The 16,472-nt window shown below is 40.4% G+C and overlaps 3 protein-coding genes across 3 annotated transcripts; 2 read left to right on the top strand and 1 right to left on the bottom strand.

Annotated features, from left to right (window-relative positions):
• The first annotated feature begins 1,266 nt into the window (after positions 1–1,266).
• LOC116211121 (pentatricopeptide repeat-containing protein At3g46790, chloroplastic) lies at positions 1,267–3,782 on the top strand. Its single transcript, XM_031545348.1, has one exon. The coding sequence runs from the start codon at positions 1,404–1,406 to the stop codon at positions 3,372–3,374; it is 1,971 nt and encodes a 656-aa protein (XP_031401208.1). The 5' UTR covers positions 1,267–1,403; the 3' UTR covers positions 3,375–3,782.
• Positions 3,783–5,569: 1,787 nt separating this feature from the next.
• On the top strand, positions 5,570–9,017 carry LOC116212361 (methylsterol monooxygenase 2-2-like). Its single transcript, XM_031546926.1, has 7 exons — positions 5,570–5,885; positions 6,790–6,927; positions 7,383–7,528; positions 7,697–7,816; positions 7,899–8,111; positions 8,217–8,297; positions 8,680–9,017. The coding sequence occupies exons 1-7, from the start codon at positions 5,856–5,858 to the stop codon at positions 8,759–8,761; spliced, it is 810 nt and encodes a 269-aa protein (XP_031402786.1). The 5' UTR covers positions 5,570–5,855; the 3' UTR covers positions 8,762–9,017.
• A 748-nt stretch (positions 9,018–9,765) lies between these two features.
• Positions 9,766–12,056, bottom strand: LOC116212359 (probable protein phosphatase 2C 24). Its single transcript, XM_031546923.1, has 4 exons — positions 11,225–12,056; positions 10,730–11,056; positions 10,507–10,612; positions 9,766–10,381 (listed from the first exon to the last, which is right to left on the bottom strand). Exons 1-4 carry the CDS (start codon positions 11,723–11,725, stop codon positions 10,029–10,031), a joined length of 1,287 nt encoding a protein of 428 aa, XP_031402783.1. The 5' UTR covers positions 11,726–12,056; the 3' UTR covers positions 9,766–10,028.
• Between the last annotated feature and the right edge of the window lie 4,416 nt (positions 12,057–16,472).

Raw genomic sequence — 16,472 nt, 5'->3', positions numbered from 1 at the left:
CAGATTGTCAGTCAAGAATTAATGGATCCGGTCACGGTGGCATAGAATTGAACCATTATGCAAATCATAATCCCCTTAAGCTAATTTTTTAACCATACGATATATTTGATAAAAATATCAAATATAGAATACCTGGTGCAATTTAACTTTATAGAAATTACTGTCTTTCATTTTTTCCATAATTTTCTCTCACTTCCCAAAAATCTCTCATTCCATATCTCTGTCACATCTCTCCCATTGATTTTTTTCTCTCTTCTCTTTCATAACTTAAACACACCTTTAAACCATTGTTATCAGAACCGGACCGGACCGGCCGGTTCGACCGGTCGGATCGGGACCCGGCACCAAGTCCGGTCCGGTTCGCCTAAAAATCGAAATGGCAGCTTTGAACCGCCGGACCCATTGAATCGGCCGGTTTTAAACAAAATTTCATTAAACCGGCCGGTTCTATGGGTTTTTATGGGTTTCCTATTTAATGTAAAAATTGGTTGGTTGTGTAAAGATTTGAACTCATGACCTCTTACTTTTCATATTAGCATACTACCAACCAAGCCACCACCACTTTTTTGTTCTTTTAACTCTACTTTTAAGTACTTATTAAAATAAAATATTTATTTTGAAGTAAGAAATATTAAATATAGATACTTTCTTATACTATTGTTATATTTCTTTAAAATCATCATATTTTTATCTTAATTATCATAATTTTTTTAATAATATGAATATTTATTTTATTTTAAATAAACGAGCGGTCCGACCCATCGAACCCGGTTGGACCCATAAACCCATGACCCCGTACCCCTTCCGGTTCATCATCCGGTCCGGTTCTGATAACACTGTGCTTTCCATATATTAATTAATCATTTAAATGACTCGTAAGCATATATACATGACATCTATGAATAATCAATATGAAAAAATGAGTAATATGCACAATACTTCTAAATAATTTAGAATTTAATTAGGATATACTACTATTATCAAATAACTAATAAAATATAATTTGGAAAAAAGTGATTTCGTACGTTTTATTCAAGGAGAGAGAAAAGAGAAAGGAGAAAATATAGGAATGTGGAAGTTAGTGGTAAATTATTTTACGTGATTTATTATCTGTTTTGATCCAGATTCAGTGGCTTTGATAAATTTAAGTATGTTTACTATGATTCAGCAAAAAAAGAATATGGATATTTTTATGGTGAAAGTGAGACCAACAGAACATCCTTTGACTTTATTTATATAATAGTTATATAAATAAATAAAAGTATAAATGAATGAAAATTACAAAATTATGGGACTGTTTGCATTGTCCCCTGCCAAGTGACCATCCTTCTCCGATCACTTAAAAAATTGGTCGTGAGCAATCGGACGGAGTGTTTGTTTCGCGTAGCCTAGTGTTGCTTGTGATGTTTGCGTTTACGCCTCCCCAGACGATACAGAAACCGCCTATCCCCGTCCAATTCACTACCCGCCGGAAGCCGCTCCTCTGCTCGCTCACCGTTAACCCCTCCACCCTCACCGGTGCTGCAGCCTCAACGTCCAACAACAACCGACTAATCCAAAAGCTATGCCGGCAGGGCGACCTCAAACAGGCACTCCACGTCCTCTCCCGGGAGCCCGACCCGACACAGCTGACATACGAGCTCTTAATACTATCCTGCTCCCGCCAAAACTCCCTCTCCGACGGCCGCGTCGTCCACCGCCACCTCTTCGATAATGGGTTCGGCCAAGATCCCTTCTTGGCTACCAAACTCATCAATATGTACTCCGAGCTGGATGCTGTGGAGAGTGCACGCGACGTGTTCGACAAAATTCGCGAAAGAACTATCTTTGTCTGGAACTCCTTGTTTCGGGCCCTCTCTTTGGCGGGTCGGGGAGAGGAGGTAATGGATTTATATCGGAGGATGAACCGCACCAATATACCTTCGGATAGGTTCACGTACACTTATGTATTGAAAGCTTGTGTTGTTTCTGAGAGCATGATTTCCCTTTTGAAAAAGGGGAGGGAGATTCACGCCCATATCTTGAGGCATGGATACGAGGGGCATGTGCACATCATGACCACTATGATGGACATGTATGCAAGGTTTGGGTGTGTGGAGAGGGCGAGTTACGTATTCGAGGAAATGCCTGTTAAGAATGTTGTATCTTGGAGCGCTATGATTGCTTGCTATTCCAAAAATGGGATGCCCTTTGAAGCATTGGAGCTCTTCCGTGAGATGATGCATTACCCAGCTGATTTGGTACCAAACTCTGTGACCATGGTCAGTGTTCTTCAAGCCTGCGCAGCCCTTGCTGCTCTACAACAGGGAAGAATAGTGCATGGGTTTGTTCTGAGGAGGGGTCTCAATTCGATCCTGCCTGTTATTAGTGCGCTTGTAACTATGTATGCCCGCTGTGGAAAGCTGGGGTTGGCACAGTTAGTATTCGATCGGATGGAGGAGAGGGATGTTATTTCGTGGAATTCGCTGATATCCAGTTATGGGGTTCACGGATTCGGAGAGGAGGCCATCCGAATTTTTAAACAGATGACCCTTAATGGAATCTCACCGAGTCCTGTCTCGTTTGTTAGTGTTTTGGGAGCTTGCAGTCACGCAGGTCTGGTCGAGGAAGGGAAGCAGCTGTTTAAATCGATGGTCGAGGTACACGGGATTCGGCCCACTGTGGAGCATTATGCTTGTATGGTGGACCTTCTCGGGCGTGCAAATAGGTTAGATGAAGCAGCGAAGCTTATAGAAGAGATGCGAACAGAGCCTGGCCCCAAAGTTTGGGGCTCTCTGCTTGGGTCCTGCAGGATCCACTGCAACGTTGAGCTTGCTGAGAGAGCAAGCTCGAGGCTTTTTGAGCTCGAACCGAGAAATGCTGGGAATTACGTGCTCTTAGCGGATATATATGCAGGAGCCAAGCTGTGGGAGGAGTTGAAGAGAGTGAAGAAGCTTTTAGAGGCTCGTGGGCTACAGAAAGTCCCGGGGCGCAGCTGGATTGAAGTGAAGAGGAAGATCTATTCCTTTGTCTCGGTTGATGATGAGCTAAACCCACAGATTGAACAGCTCCATGCTCTGTTGCAGAAACTGTCCATGGAGATGAAGGAGTCAGGATATGTTCCTCAGACCAAGATCGTCCTCTACGATCTTGATACAAAAGAGAAAGAGCGGATTTTGTTAGGCCACAGCGAGAAACGAGCAGTTGCTTTTGGACTCATAAATAGCAGAAAGGGAGAACCAATTCGGATCACCAAGAACTTGAGGCTATGTGAAGACTGTCACTCAGTCACAAAATTCATCTCCAAGTTTACAAACCGGGAGATCCTTGTGCGAGATGTGAATCGGTTCCACCATTTCCGGGATGGTGTCTGCTCTTGCGGGGATTATTGGTAGTTGGGTTGTCTCACGGATCTAGTGTAAATCACTGCTGCTTTTCTTGGAGTATGCTGCAAACTCCCTGCAGCTCTGCAGAATCTCAACATCTGTTCGAACTGTCTGGGCTCAACTATTTGGTCCATGCAAGATGACAGTTTGCGCATTCTCTTGAGATGGCGGAGAGGGAGACCACATGTATAGACAGTTCAGATGACAGGTTTTCTCATCTGACTGATAAATAATCGCGTCAACCTCGGCTACTCTTATGAGCAGTAAACTGTTTTATTGTTATACACACGTGGATGTTGGACGGAGCCAATGCTTGTTGTATGAAATGACAGAGCATAATGGCTTCGTGGATCATTTGGGATTGGCTTATGTAATGTTTATGATTCTTGTCTACTTCCCATGCCAGCTCTTTATACTTGTTTTCGGCAGAGGCTTGAGGCAGAGGATCCACATATAGGTTAGTCCTGATAGTAACTGTTGTCACATTGTTCAAAGCCGTGGGATATATGGAATGAGAGCAGTGCACTGCCATGAGTCAATGACCATGAGAGTGCCAATCTTATATATATAATGGATGAGAGTATCAAGTTGAAATTGGAAGAAGCCGTGAGTAAGATTTATCAATTGGAGCATGCTTCTGCAAATTATATTTAGGCTAGCGGAGTAGCTAAGCATCCACTGTTTTTTTTTTTAATTAAAAATTATCGGTGAAGCGGGTATTTTGATTTCATTAGAGGTTATTTTGTATTTGAAGTTATTATATTATTAATCATTATTATAAAATTAATTAAATCATACATTGTGGCACAAGAATACAAATGCACGTGAAATTATGTATATGAAAGTCCGAAAGGGGAGGGACGAAGTTAATTTTATCAGGTGGCACCTAGTTTTACATGGTACCATCGATGGACGGGCTGCTAGATATTGCTCAGCTGAAGTAATTCTAGGGAAATTAATCAATTATTTATATTTTATTTGGAATTAGAGTGAATTGAGCTCGACATTATTCTAAATATATACATATATATATATATATATAAATTGAATTGTAATGATTATGTTGTTGAATTATGATATATATAAATTGAATTGTAATGATTATGTTGTTGAATTATGAGAAAAAACGTGAAACAATGATGAATGGTTGAGAGAAAATAATAATTGTATTGTTGAATTATGAAAAAAAGTAATGAATAGTTGAGAGAATTTAGTATAAAAAATTGAATTGAATGATTAAAAAAATTAAATTGAATGATTAAAAAAAATTTTAAAAAAAGAAAAAGTAATAATTGTATTATTGAATTGAAGATAAATGGAATTAAGTAAAGTAGAGTTGAAAATAAACTTTAAAATTAAATAAAGTGCAAATTACTCTTCTCCATGTTGACTTAATAAAGAAAGAATCAAGTATCTTGACCCATTCCATCGAGAGTATCCAATTGATGCTATATTAATGACGCGACATAGATAATTAGATTGTGAATTTACTTATATTTGCTCGATTGAAAATTGGAAGCACTTATTAGGTAGTGAAATTATCTTGTATTTATGCTTGCAAATGCAGTATCAACCTCTTTTGTCAAGTAGTTTATTGAGTCCGAGGTTGCAAATTGAAAGTGATGGGTGGTTGCGTCATGGGCTAGACACAAATTCTTATATTTATCTATATAATATCCTTCATCATTTATTCATTCATATAATTATCTTTTAAGAGGAGGATAAAATAGGAAAAGAAAAATAAAATTTAGAGAACATGAAGATGTTACGTCCACGGTATCATTGCCACGTCATCATTAATCTGAAATGGAATGTTTGAAAGCAGAATGAGTCCAAAAAAACAAGTACAAAAAAAAACCCAAAACATCTTTAAAAAAATAACAAGTGTCGCTCGTTCAAGAAGTTCGGTACATATCCCTTTTAAATAAAATTTCAGTTTGATTATTGTAAATATAAAAAATTCTTACTTATATAAGGACAATTGTGTTTTTAAGTATCTGAATATAAAAAAAAAATTTAAAAGTCTCGTGAAAGAAAAATCTCATATCATTTCTTCAGTAATATCAGAAACCGTAACATCACAAGATATTCATATACTATTTAGAATTTTTAGATTTAGCTATTCACACACAGTCACGAGATGCTTCTTAGTGTGATTCCACAAATTCATGATTATATTCTCTTATAAATGGGTAAGGGGAAAAAAAAAATCAGGTATTCGGCGAGGGGACGAACTCGCTCTCACTCACAAACAACTGCTCCTCAGATCCCTTTTTGACAGTCTGTCTCATCTCGTGGCTTCTGTCTCCGCCTCTTCTCTTCCCCGGCCCTCCCCCAACCCTCCTCCCTCCTCCTCCGCCTTCTCTCTCTCTCTCTCTCTCTCTCACACACACACACACACACACACACACACACAGACACTCAGATACAAACTGCTGGCATTTCTATCACTTTGCTCCTCTGGCCAGTTCACTGTCTGAAAATTCATTCATGGCGTCGATTATGGAGTCCTGTTGGCTGGTAGGCATTCTCTCTCTCTCTCTTCCCCTCTCCTTCTCCCTGCCTCCCTCTGATATTCTGTACCTCAATCATTGAGAGCTTATTTCGTGCTTGAACGTTTCCCTTCTCTTTCAACCTGCCCTCGGTTTCTCCGTCCTCTGCATTCCCTGTCCTGGATCTGCCCTCCTGCATGCACGTTTTTTGCGTCTCCTTCCTTCTTGTGCTGCCTCCGTCGAGACGCGAATTTCATCGGATGTCGACTCTCCTGATAGCTCCGTCACATTTCGATTTCCGGGTTTGAAGCTCAGTCTTAATCGACTGGCGGCTCTCAATAATATTAATCTGCTTTTACCATCCATCCATTCATTCATTCATTCATGTTTAATTCTTTCACTCTCCACTTGTTTACTGTCATTCCACGTGTTTCCTGGTTCGGAGGATAAGGACTTGAGGCTCAGTGCTCAATCAATGTTTCCTCTGTGCAAATTCTGGTGTTCACAAATGAGGGATCTAGACTGATTGTTTGTCACTTGTCAATTCACTTTGGCATTTCCATCTTCCTTTGATGCACAGCGTGCGGCTCCAGCTCCCTCTTCAAGTTTATAAGATAGGTTCGAGTAGGACATGGCTTTTGGGAGTTGGCCGTACAGTGCTTGGAAACGTTTTGTTAGATGTTCACCAAAGATTCGCCATAATCCGTACCAGATTGCGTTATTTTGGTTCCCGATGTTAACTGCTGCTAATGATCTATTTTGATTGGCTGCTCTCCAATCAAAATAGGGAATGCGATTGAAATTATTAAAACGATGTGAAAGTGACTGGGATGTTGAAACACCACGAGTCTCATTCAAGGCTTTCTCCGTGCCTTTCCATGTCGCAGATTTTATGCTGTGTACTGATTTAAACTTGTTATGTCTGGATGCAGTATTTGATCACGCATTTCAGCGACTTTCAGCTGGCTTGTCTTGGAAGTTTCTTTCTCCACGAGAGTGTTTTCTTCTTATCAGGACTTCCTTTCATTTATCTTGAGAGGGCAGGATGGCTGAGCAAGTATAAGATTCAGGTCTGTCACTTTTTATTTGCCGTCACTCTCATTTATTAACACCCTTCTTTCTTGGTGAAACCAAATTTGGATTTGAACACGTATTCAAAATCGTGTCATCACCTACCAAAGCGAAGCCGGATATTCAATTGGTGTCCTTTTAATATTCAGTAGCAGTCATTGAAGCGTCTCCATCTCTGTGGAGTGGAGTGGAGTGGAGTGGCTGAGTGTTTCATAAATTGAGCTTTGTGGAGCAGTTTTGCCACTTCACATTCGCTCTCTGTGAGATGATCTGTCTAATGGTTTCTTGAACATGCTTATCATTTGAACAAGAAGTTTATGTTGATTATCCATGTTGATTATCCATGCAGTCAGTATTTATAATTCCATCGCCTGCCAGGTGTCTTTTGCCATCACTCGATACCACGAATGAAGCTATGCCTATAGCTTTCTCATTGAGTTTCTCTTCTTTACAGCCAAAGAATAACACCGTGGCAGCTCAGGAGAAATGCATCATTCGCCTAATTCTGTACCACTTGGGTGTAAATTTGCCGGTCATGATCTTCTCTTATCCGGTTTTCCGATACATGGGCATGCAAACCAGTCTGCCATTGCCGTCCTGGTATCTTCAGGTTCTTTATATATTAAATCCTTTTCATGGGACATTATATGGTCCGTTTTCAGCTTGGCTGTCCATCCAAGGAAATGCAAAATGCTCATGGCATGATTTCAAAGTATCTATCCTCCTGGTTATGAAATAGTAATCGATCTTCTGCTCTTAATTTTTCAGGAAAGTGGTAATGTCTCAGATAGCTTTCTACTTCGTCCTCGAGGACTTCGTATTCTATTGGGGACACCGGATCTTACATACAAAATGGTTGTACAAGCATGTGCACAGCGTCCATCACGAGTAAGCAAGATGAGATAAGTGGATTACTGTTTAATTATTAGAATTAGTGAAGACGCTGAGCAGCTTGTTAATCTTCTTACAGGTATGCTACGCCCTTTGGTTTGACCTCTGAATACGCTCATCCTGCTGAGATACTATTTCTTGGCTTTGCTACCATTATTGGCCCTGCTATAACTGGTCCACATCTCTCGACTCTGTGGTTATGGATGGTACTGAGGGTGTTGGAGACAGTTGAGGCTCACTGCGGCTATCATTTTCCTTGGAGCCTTTCAAACTTTTTGCCATTGTATGGAGGGTGAGTATTACAGTTCCTCCTCGTGGTTTACGTGGTAGCTCAATTAGCTTTCCGACTTTTCTCAATTTATGACTTGCAAAATATCTAATCTTCACCCTTTTTCAGTTCTGATTTTCATGATTATCATCACCGGCTGCTTTATACCAAGTCCGGGAACTATTCATCTACCTTTACTTATATGGACAGGTAAGTGATTGAACTGTGCCTTGAACGGAAGCATTAGGGTGGAGCATTTGCTTGCTTTCTCTGTGATGTTTAGTATTTCCATAAGTAGTTGGCTGGGGTTGGAGGAATGCAGTTGTTCTAAATGCGATGCGATCAAATAATGCCAAGAAATGACTGTTTATAATACCTGGTAATGGTATAGATGTAAAGAAACCCGGAAGTCTGGGAATGGTTCAAATACAGTATCATTCTGCATAGTGCCAGTAGCATGTAATTTATTTGGTGTCTTTGAAAACTTTGAGCCTCTCTTTAAGCAGAATATATGCATTTGTGTTGAAGTAAAAGATGATCTCCAAGCATGATGGCTGACAGTTGGCTGCTATGACTTTCGAGTCTCTTTCAGGATCTTTGGTACTGACAAGGGTTATAGAAAGTTGAAGGCATTGAAGGACGAACAAACAGAATATGGCATCAAGGTAATGTAACTGAGGGAAGACAATTTTTTTTGGGTGGCCTGACGACGTGAGCAGATGGATTCCTCCTTGCTGAAAAGGGATGTCTTGGGAGAGGTCCTTGTCTGTCCTTTCATCCCTCTTTGAGTGATGCCAGCCCTAGTGTTCAGTCAGTTTGTTCTGATTTTAGTTCTTGGTTTGATGTGGAAACTGTGGAGATCTACCTTTGGACTGTATGTGCCATATTTTTTTTCTGCATCAATGAAGTTGCCCAGCCATCTTACTTACTGCTTTTGCTTTTTGGTCGATATATCTTTGCCTATCCATGCTGTGTTCTGTATCAATTCAAGTGGAGTGGTTTTACGTACAAAAGAAGCCATTGAAGAAGAACCAAGGAGCCATTCTACTGCTCCTCCCATGTAAGCCTTTGAATTGTTGGCTCTCACGTTTGCAGTGCTACTGGACGTCTGCAATTGTTGCATTTTAGATGAAAATTAGGGGAGATTTACTGTGTGCACCAAAACCTTCAGTAGGAGTCTATGAGTGCAATAAAGAGCCGTAGAGCTCAAACCCTACATTTGCATGAATTTTTCACATTTACAAATCCTCGAATCCGAGATTTTTACTTAAGCGGAGCGGGACTCTACGTTACGTTAATAGTAGTAGTTACTAACGCATGGCAAGTTGTAACTTTTTAAAGCCTTGTAAAAGGTTTGTCGGCCTTCTAGCTGTCATGGCTTTTATTGCCCTTGGACTAAATTTGCAAAGGTCATTTTTCCTTCTATCCCGTACTCAAGCCCCTTTCTTAGTGTAGGCCCAAAAGCACAAGGCCTTCAGCTCCCGCTTATTACACCACGTCAACCGGTGGTGGCGCTCGTGTTTATCCATACATGCATTTACCCAAAAAAAGATGCCATGCCATGATCCCCCACCGTTGAAGTTCGTGTTTGTTTTACACCTCTGTAGTCCGTAATTATTTTTCGCTTTTGTACATTTTCACCTTTGTAGTCCGTAATTGTTTTTCGCTTTGTACTGGATGCCACGATAAACGTGCAAGCGCACAAGTAAGTTCATGTCAACCATCATATCCGTAAATCACCAATTTCACCTTTTAGTGAAATTGAAAAATTTCCCTATATGATCAAGGGAAAGTCTAAGAGAGTCCAGTCCTACTATACTCCTACTACATGCAGCATACATACCCCCATCTCCCTCCTACAACCCCTTCTCCCTTCCAGAAAACAACACACGACCAAGGGAAAGACCAAGACCAGATCCGAGAAGGCTTCCCATTCCTAGCCTACGTAATGGATCTCCTGAGATCTACCACCACCACGCTCACGTTGTCTGTGCTGTGCCTCGCCAGTGCTAGCTTCATCAGCAACATCGACGCATCCGAACATGCCCCGTCCAACATCTCCCCCCAGCTGCTATCATCCACTGGCGATGTGTTGGAGGAGGAGCCCTCCTCTCCCTCTGCTGGAGCTCGTACCTTCCCCCTCAGGCACATCCGTGCCACCCCACACGCTGTGTCGTTGGACACCACATCCCACAGTCCATCACTTGCGATTATGAGGCAATCGTCGCTCGGCGTCCGCTCCATCACAGTCACCTCTGGCTCACAGCTCACGTAGGGTTTCAGGTAATTGTCGCCTGCAAATCAGCATCCACCCACAGGTCATTAATCAAGCGAGCACTACTACTAATTAATTAAAGACCAAAGAGGCATGTAAGATTAAGACACTAGTGGATCAGACAGATATATAAATCAAGCTCACCTATGGCTCTTGACATGGCCAGGACACCAAGAACTCGAGGGCCGTCCCAATAGATCACTCTGCCCCCGGCCGATTGAATCCGGTCCAGCTCATCCGGGCGATCTGGCTGCTCAACAATACAACCCACCAAATATGAGAGCGGCAAGAGATAAAATTACTAAGACCACGTTTCTTATTATGATCACCGTCACTCTTATCTATTCCGATCGAGAACCAACCTTACCTTATGATCGCTGGAGAGAGGAACAGCCTTGCCTTTCCTAGAGAGCACGGCCCTCGAATCCCCACAGTTGGCCACGATGATCTTATCGGGGGTCACAATAGCAACCACCGCAGTTGATCCAACGGCATCGCACTCGGGGGACTGTAGCTCGCACCTGCAGGAGCCCCTCCCCGCCACGCTCTCATTCCATGCAATCACCTCCATGTCCATCTTCCGGAAGCTCCTCCCCATGGCCTCCCTCCACTCCACGGTCCCACCTCCTTCCCCCACCGACGCCAGCTCCTCCCTCACCAGCTCGTGCAGTCTCTCCCTGCACCTCATCGCTACCTAAGCAACAACAACACAACGTACGGAAGGCCGAAAATATCATGAACTGTTTTCGATTTGCTCTATAATCTGATCTGGTACATATATATATATATATACACACACACGAGGTTCTCATGCAGTCAGATATCCCATTAATGCGAGATGGAAGGAGATCAGATCTCTTACATGAGAGCAGCCATGGCCGTCGTAAACTGCAAAGTAATGGAAGCCGCTGGAGGTATCTTGGTGTTGGATGCAGAGCGAGGGGTGGACCGCCACCGCATCTTCCATCTCCCTCCTCCTCCCGCATACTGACGCCACCCCGAATTTCGGGAGGTCCTTCGAGAGTCCTAGGCCCATTGGAATGGGAAGAACCTCGTTCACGTCAGACACTGAAGGAAGGTTACGATCATCATCGCTCGAGATGTCTCTGGTCTCCGATCCGCGTCTATCTCCGTCGGAGAGACGGCTCTCGGAGGCTTTCTCGCAGTTGCGACTGAGGCAGTCCTTCAGCTTCTGCCGTTTCTGCTCGTTAATATCCGACACCGTCGCGGGAGCAAGGCCGGCGCCGCCCACAAACTTGAACCGCCTGAGCTCCATCCTCTTCCGCCTGGCCGCCCTCGAGCTCGGCTGATATGCTGCGATCGTGCAAGCCTCGCTCACGACGCCGCAGCAGATCTCCGCCATCTCCGTCGAAGAAACTTCCGTTGAGGCACCAATGGCTATTCTAATTCTCTTCCTCGCCTCTAATTATTCAGGCTGCGCTGGCTGTAGTTATGCTAAAGTTTCAGCGACGGAGAGAGCTCCTCCTCTTAACTACTACTATTATCAACTTGCTATGCTAGAGAAAATCAAGAGGGCAAAATGAAAAAGCATTGCTGGAATGCCAATAAGTGAGCTTTAAAGGAGCGTTCATGGCTTCCTCTTCCTCAACGTAAAGCGCTGCAGACGTGACAATTCATCATTGATACTTGAGAGAAAGAGGAAGGAAGAAGAGGAGCACGGCAATCCGGTACTAATGTGCGTCACGCAGTGTTGCTCCGCCTAAATGACGCAATCTAGACCGTCCATCTTTCATCATCTCAGAGCCGAACCTTGACCACGTGTTCCTACCTTTTTGGCCTATGGGTACGTGGGCTAATCAGGCAGCAACAGCGGGAGGAGGGTGCGACACGACACGATTTGGTGTCCGGTCCCACGCGGGGCTCGTTCAAAATATGGGAGGAGGTGTTTAATTGAATGTCTGTTCAGGCCATGTAGTCTATTTTCTTCTCACTTTGCTCCCCAATGGTTTCATCCATCTCAATATTGCCTCCCCATGATTTTGAAATGGAGTCGCACATCTCCGCCGCAAAATGCCCCTAAAACTGAAATGCTCGTGTCGTTGATATCGTAGACCGAGATATATAAAAATGATATATTATTTCCTCATCATCATCAATTCAATTCATTTCAAGAGAAACTATTATCTTCAAAGTTATATTATGTTATTAAAAAAGAACTTCGTATTAAACGATTTGAGTTTCACTTATACTCTTTTTGTATTTTTCTAGATGGTTTTTTTTTGTTTACTTATAACATTATTGCGAGATTGAATTAATCTTTTGAGATGTGTTTCTTATTTGGTGGAGAATTCGAAAACCCAAAGATTCAGAGGAAACAAGTAGAATCGACGAGAGGAGAGGTGAAAGGATGCCAAACTCTAGCAAGGTCCGCGGTCAAGGCATGTGGACCACATGCTGAATCTTGACTTGAGGAGCAAAATTGTGGTTTGAGGGCCACTAACGCGTAACTAGTGAACCATGGTTAGGGATGACAAACCACAGTTCTGGAGTCAATCAGAGCAAAACGACAAGATTCGAGATATGATCGCTAACTGGTCATCTCCTATTTGAGCGAGGTCTTTTGTATCATGTTTCCTATATCAAAGGGGATATATTCTAGAGGATTTTAAGATATATTCCGAGAATATTCAGAGTGTTAAATCTATATATACGGGCAAGCTTTGTAAGACAACACAATGGGTTGTGAGATCGGAGAATCACAAGTTAATTCTCTTGGGTATTTTCGAATTGCTCTCTTGTAGTGTCTATGATTTATTTGAATGAGAGTGATGAGAATTGAGAGAATTGTAAAATTCATCTCGGATAATGTCTTGTAAATGTGTTGAAAAAGATGAGTTTAATATTGAGTGTGTAAAACCCTCATTTATCAATTTAATTAAATATTTATACTTTATCCACAAATGTTTCCCTCGATTTAGAGAATTTCACCTAATATATTTCAATATTTTTTTTTCTAAATCTAAATTTCTCGATATAATTCACAACATGATGAAAGACTTTTTTTTCTTCTTCTTATTGTGTGATGATCTATCTATCTATCTTTATGCGGCTTGAGTGGCACGTAGTATTTGATGGAGCTCGCGATTTGCATCTTATTGAGGAAAACATTTCAGATCGAAATGGCGGACAACGAAAATGGAAGGTGCGGATTGAATAGGCAGTGAAAGTTCAAGGAGCATTTGAAAGGATGATCTTTTTGTTTTCCTTTATTTATTTATTGATTTATTTTTTTTCGATTTGAAAGGACGCCGTGAAAATTAATATAATGAAACAGAAATCCTAATAATTATTAAATAAATATGAGTAATTTCATGGAATACTGAAACTAAAACTTCTTAATTATCATACGAAAAATATGTCATTACTACGCTACACTCTTATTATTATTATTATTATTATTATTATTATGTTTCTTTGGGCCCGGGTATTTTGAGGGTGGAGGAAGTTGGTGGACACGCGTCTTACGAGGATGGACACTTTGGGCATTTAAAAGAAGGAAAAGGACTTGTCAAGCTTTATTTATTGATAATTAATTATTATAGTTAGCGGGATGATAGGGATAGATAGCGTGGCCCAACCAGAGAACTCTACGTAGCGCGGGTTTAGGGAGAGAAGCAGCCCTCAGGTCGACGTCGTCTGTTGACGCCCGCTGAAAATATATATGTCGATATACATATATAGATATAGATATAGGCCTGGGCAGTCCCCCCGCATTCTCCGACACTTGGGAGCCTTTCTGGTGACTCGCGCCCGTTCATTGCTATTTGCTACGGCCACGTTTCAACCTGACTTTGAACGGGCTAACCTGACCCGAGACCAACCCAAGAGCATATACTTCTTCGACTAATGGATTGATGTGACCTGACCTGAATTAATCGCGCTTAATTGAACTTCAAGATAAATATCGTACATGTCCAAAAAAAAAAAGAAAAAACTTCCTGAGTAAACTATCAGGATAGAGTAAGTAAAGAGAAAATTTAATGAAACCTTATTTAAACAATTAAATTGTGGTAGGATCGATGTTGGAACTAGATAAGTATACAACAGAGTATATTATCAAGTCCATAAAGACGCCCACATTTTTACTAACAGAAATATAACACAGGTCCCAACACAAACGACATCTATATGTAACTGTCAATATATAATGTTTGTGCTTAGAGAAGAGAAGGGAGTTGAGGACTAGGAGACGTGTAAATAAGAAAAGAGAAGAGACCAGAGATGCGTGTGTTCAATATTAGAGTAGTTTTACAGTTTATTCATGTCTTTAATCCTTTATATTACTTTACTGCAACTATAATAAATATATTGAGGATAATTTAATAAAATCGATAAAAAAGCAACAGACTGAGACACCGGGTCCTCCTTTTAATATAGTGATATAATATAATATGATATTAGAGGGAGTATCCCCGTTACGTGCGGAAATTATACATTTGATATACTAAATAATCAAGTAGGCACTTGAGAACTAACCTTAGTAGAATAAGAAAATAATAATTGCGAAAAAGAGAAAAAGCCAAAAACAAAAGAAAATCCAATGTAAAAGTGGCAAAGTTAAAATCGAGGCACTCAATCAAAAAAATGTGTAATAAGTGGTATACGTTCTCTTCTGATAATTGAGATTTTAGATTCGATACTCGGTAAGACTATCTCGCAATTATAATTTCTATTTCATTGTATTAGGCTCGCGGACCTATCTTGTAATCGAATAAAAATAAAGTTAGAGGATTGTTACTAACAAAAAAAATTATTATCATAATCTCAATATAACCATTTTTATTGATTAAGTTACACATAGTATGCGCAATTTCCATAATGAAAAGTGAGAGGAAATGGTACTTCGAGCTTTATAATAGTATAGAGAGGGAGGAGGTATAATTTATATCTATCTATCTATCTATTTATATAACAAAAGGAAAAAGAAAATAATTGACGTAATTTTTATTATTTTAAAAATACCCTTTATAAGAATAAAAATTATAAATTACAACTACTCAAATTATGATGTATTTAAAAGCAGTGTTATCAGAACTGGACTGGATGATGAACCGGAAGGGGTACGGAGTCATGGGTTTATGGGTCCAACCGGGGGTTTGATGGGTCGGACCGCTCGTTTATTTAAAATAAAATAAATATTCATATTATTAAAAAAATTATGATAATTAAGATAAAAGTATGATGATTTTAAAGAAATATAACAATAGTATAAGAAAGTATCTATATTTAATATTTCTTACTTCAAAATAAATATTGTATTTTAATAAGTACTTAAAAGTAGAGTTAAAAGAACAAAAAAGTGGTGGTGGCTTGGTTGGTAGTATGCTAATATGAAAAGCAAGAGGTCATGAGTTCAAATCCTTACACAACCAACTAATTTTTACATTAAATAGGAAACTCATAGAACCGGCCGGTTTAATGAAATTTTACTTAAAACCTGCCGGTTCAATGGGTCCAGCGGTTCAAAGCAGCCATTTCGATTTTTAGGCGAACCGGTCCGGACTTGGTGCCGGTTCCCGGTCCGACCGGTCGAACCGGCCGGTCCGGTCCGGTTCTGATAACAATGCTTAAAAGCACATAAAAGGATATATTAGTAATTTCATTTTTTTCTTTTAACCGCCCATTGCACTTTTCACCTCTATTTTCTCTCATCTTCTCTTTCTCTTCCCTCTCCTCTCCATCTCTCTCTCTCCCCCAGCAAACGCCTATCTTTTTCCAATGAAAATTTATTTATTAATTAATTTTCCGAATATTAAAATTGTTGAATGTCATATTAGATCTATTTAGATTATTTCTTTTACTTAAACTGATATTGTAAATGAAGTTTATTTTATTTTTGTGATTTTTTGGCCAATTATTTTAGTAATTCAAGTGGAATAATTATTTTAGTGCGGATATGCGTCTAGTGTATATATACTATATATATATATATATATACACTCCGATGAAGTCAGTGGTCTTAATTTAATAATAAGTGCAAATATACAAATATCGCTCTTGAGTTGCATCAATGGAGTGTTTTGCATGATCTGCATAAATTGTTTCCTTTTATGGATTCACAAGACGAACTAGCCCGCACATATATGCTA

This window comes from Punica granatum, chromosome 6, assembly GCF_007655135.1.
Source record: "Punica granatum isolate Tunisia-2019 chromosome 6, ASM765513v2, whole genome shotgun sequence".
In the NCBI taxonomy this organism is placed as follows: Eukaryota; Viridiplantae; Streptophyta; class Magnoliopsida; order Myrtales; family Lythraceae; genus Punica; species Punica granatum.
Note: the sequence above shows the minus strand (reverse complement) of the source record. Positions and strands in the feature narration are given on the sequence as shown.

Bases quoted from the DNA above. Each gene is read 5' to 3' on its own strand.
- LOC116211121 (XM_031545348.1), top strand. From the start codon at position 1,404: ATGTTTGCGTTTACGCCTCCCCAGACGATACAGAAACCGCCTATCCCC.
- LOC116212361 (XM_031546926.1), top strand. From the start codon at position 5,856: ATGGCGTCGATTATGGAGTCCTGTTGGCTG. The intron at 7,529-7,696 runs GTATCTTCAGGT...TTAATTTTTCAG, and splicing joins AGTCTGCCATTGCCGTCCTG to GAAAGTGGTAATGTCTCAGA. The intron at 7,817-7,898 runs GTAAGCAAGATG...ATCTTCTTACAG, and splicing joins GTGCACAGCGTCCATCACGA to GTATGCTACGCCCTTTGGTT.
- LOC116212359 (XM_031546923.1), bottom strand. From the start codon at position 11,725: ATGGCGGAGATCTGCTGCGGCGTCGTGAGCGAGGCTTGCACGATCGCA. The intron at 11,057-11,224 runs GTAAGAGATCTG...GTTGTTGCTTAG, and splicing joins ACGGCCATGGCTGCTCTCAT to GTAGCGATGAGGTGCAGGGA. The intron at 10,613-10,729 runs GTAAGGTTGGTT...ATTGTTGAGCAG, and splicing joins CTCTCTCCAGCGATCATAAG to CCAGATCGCCCGGATGAGCT.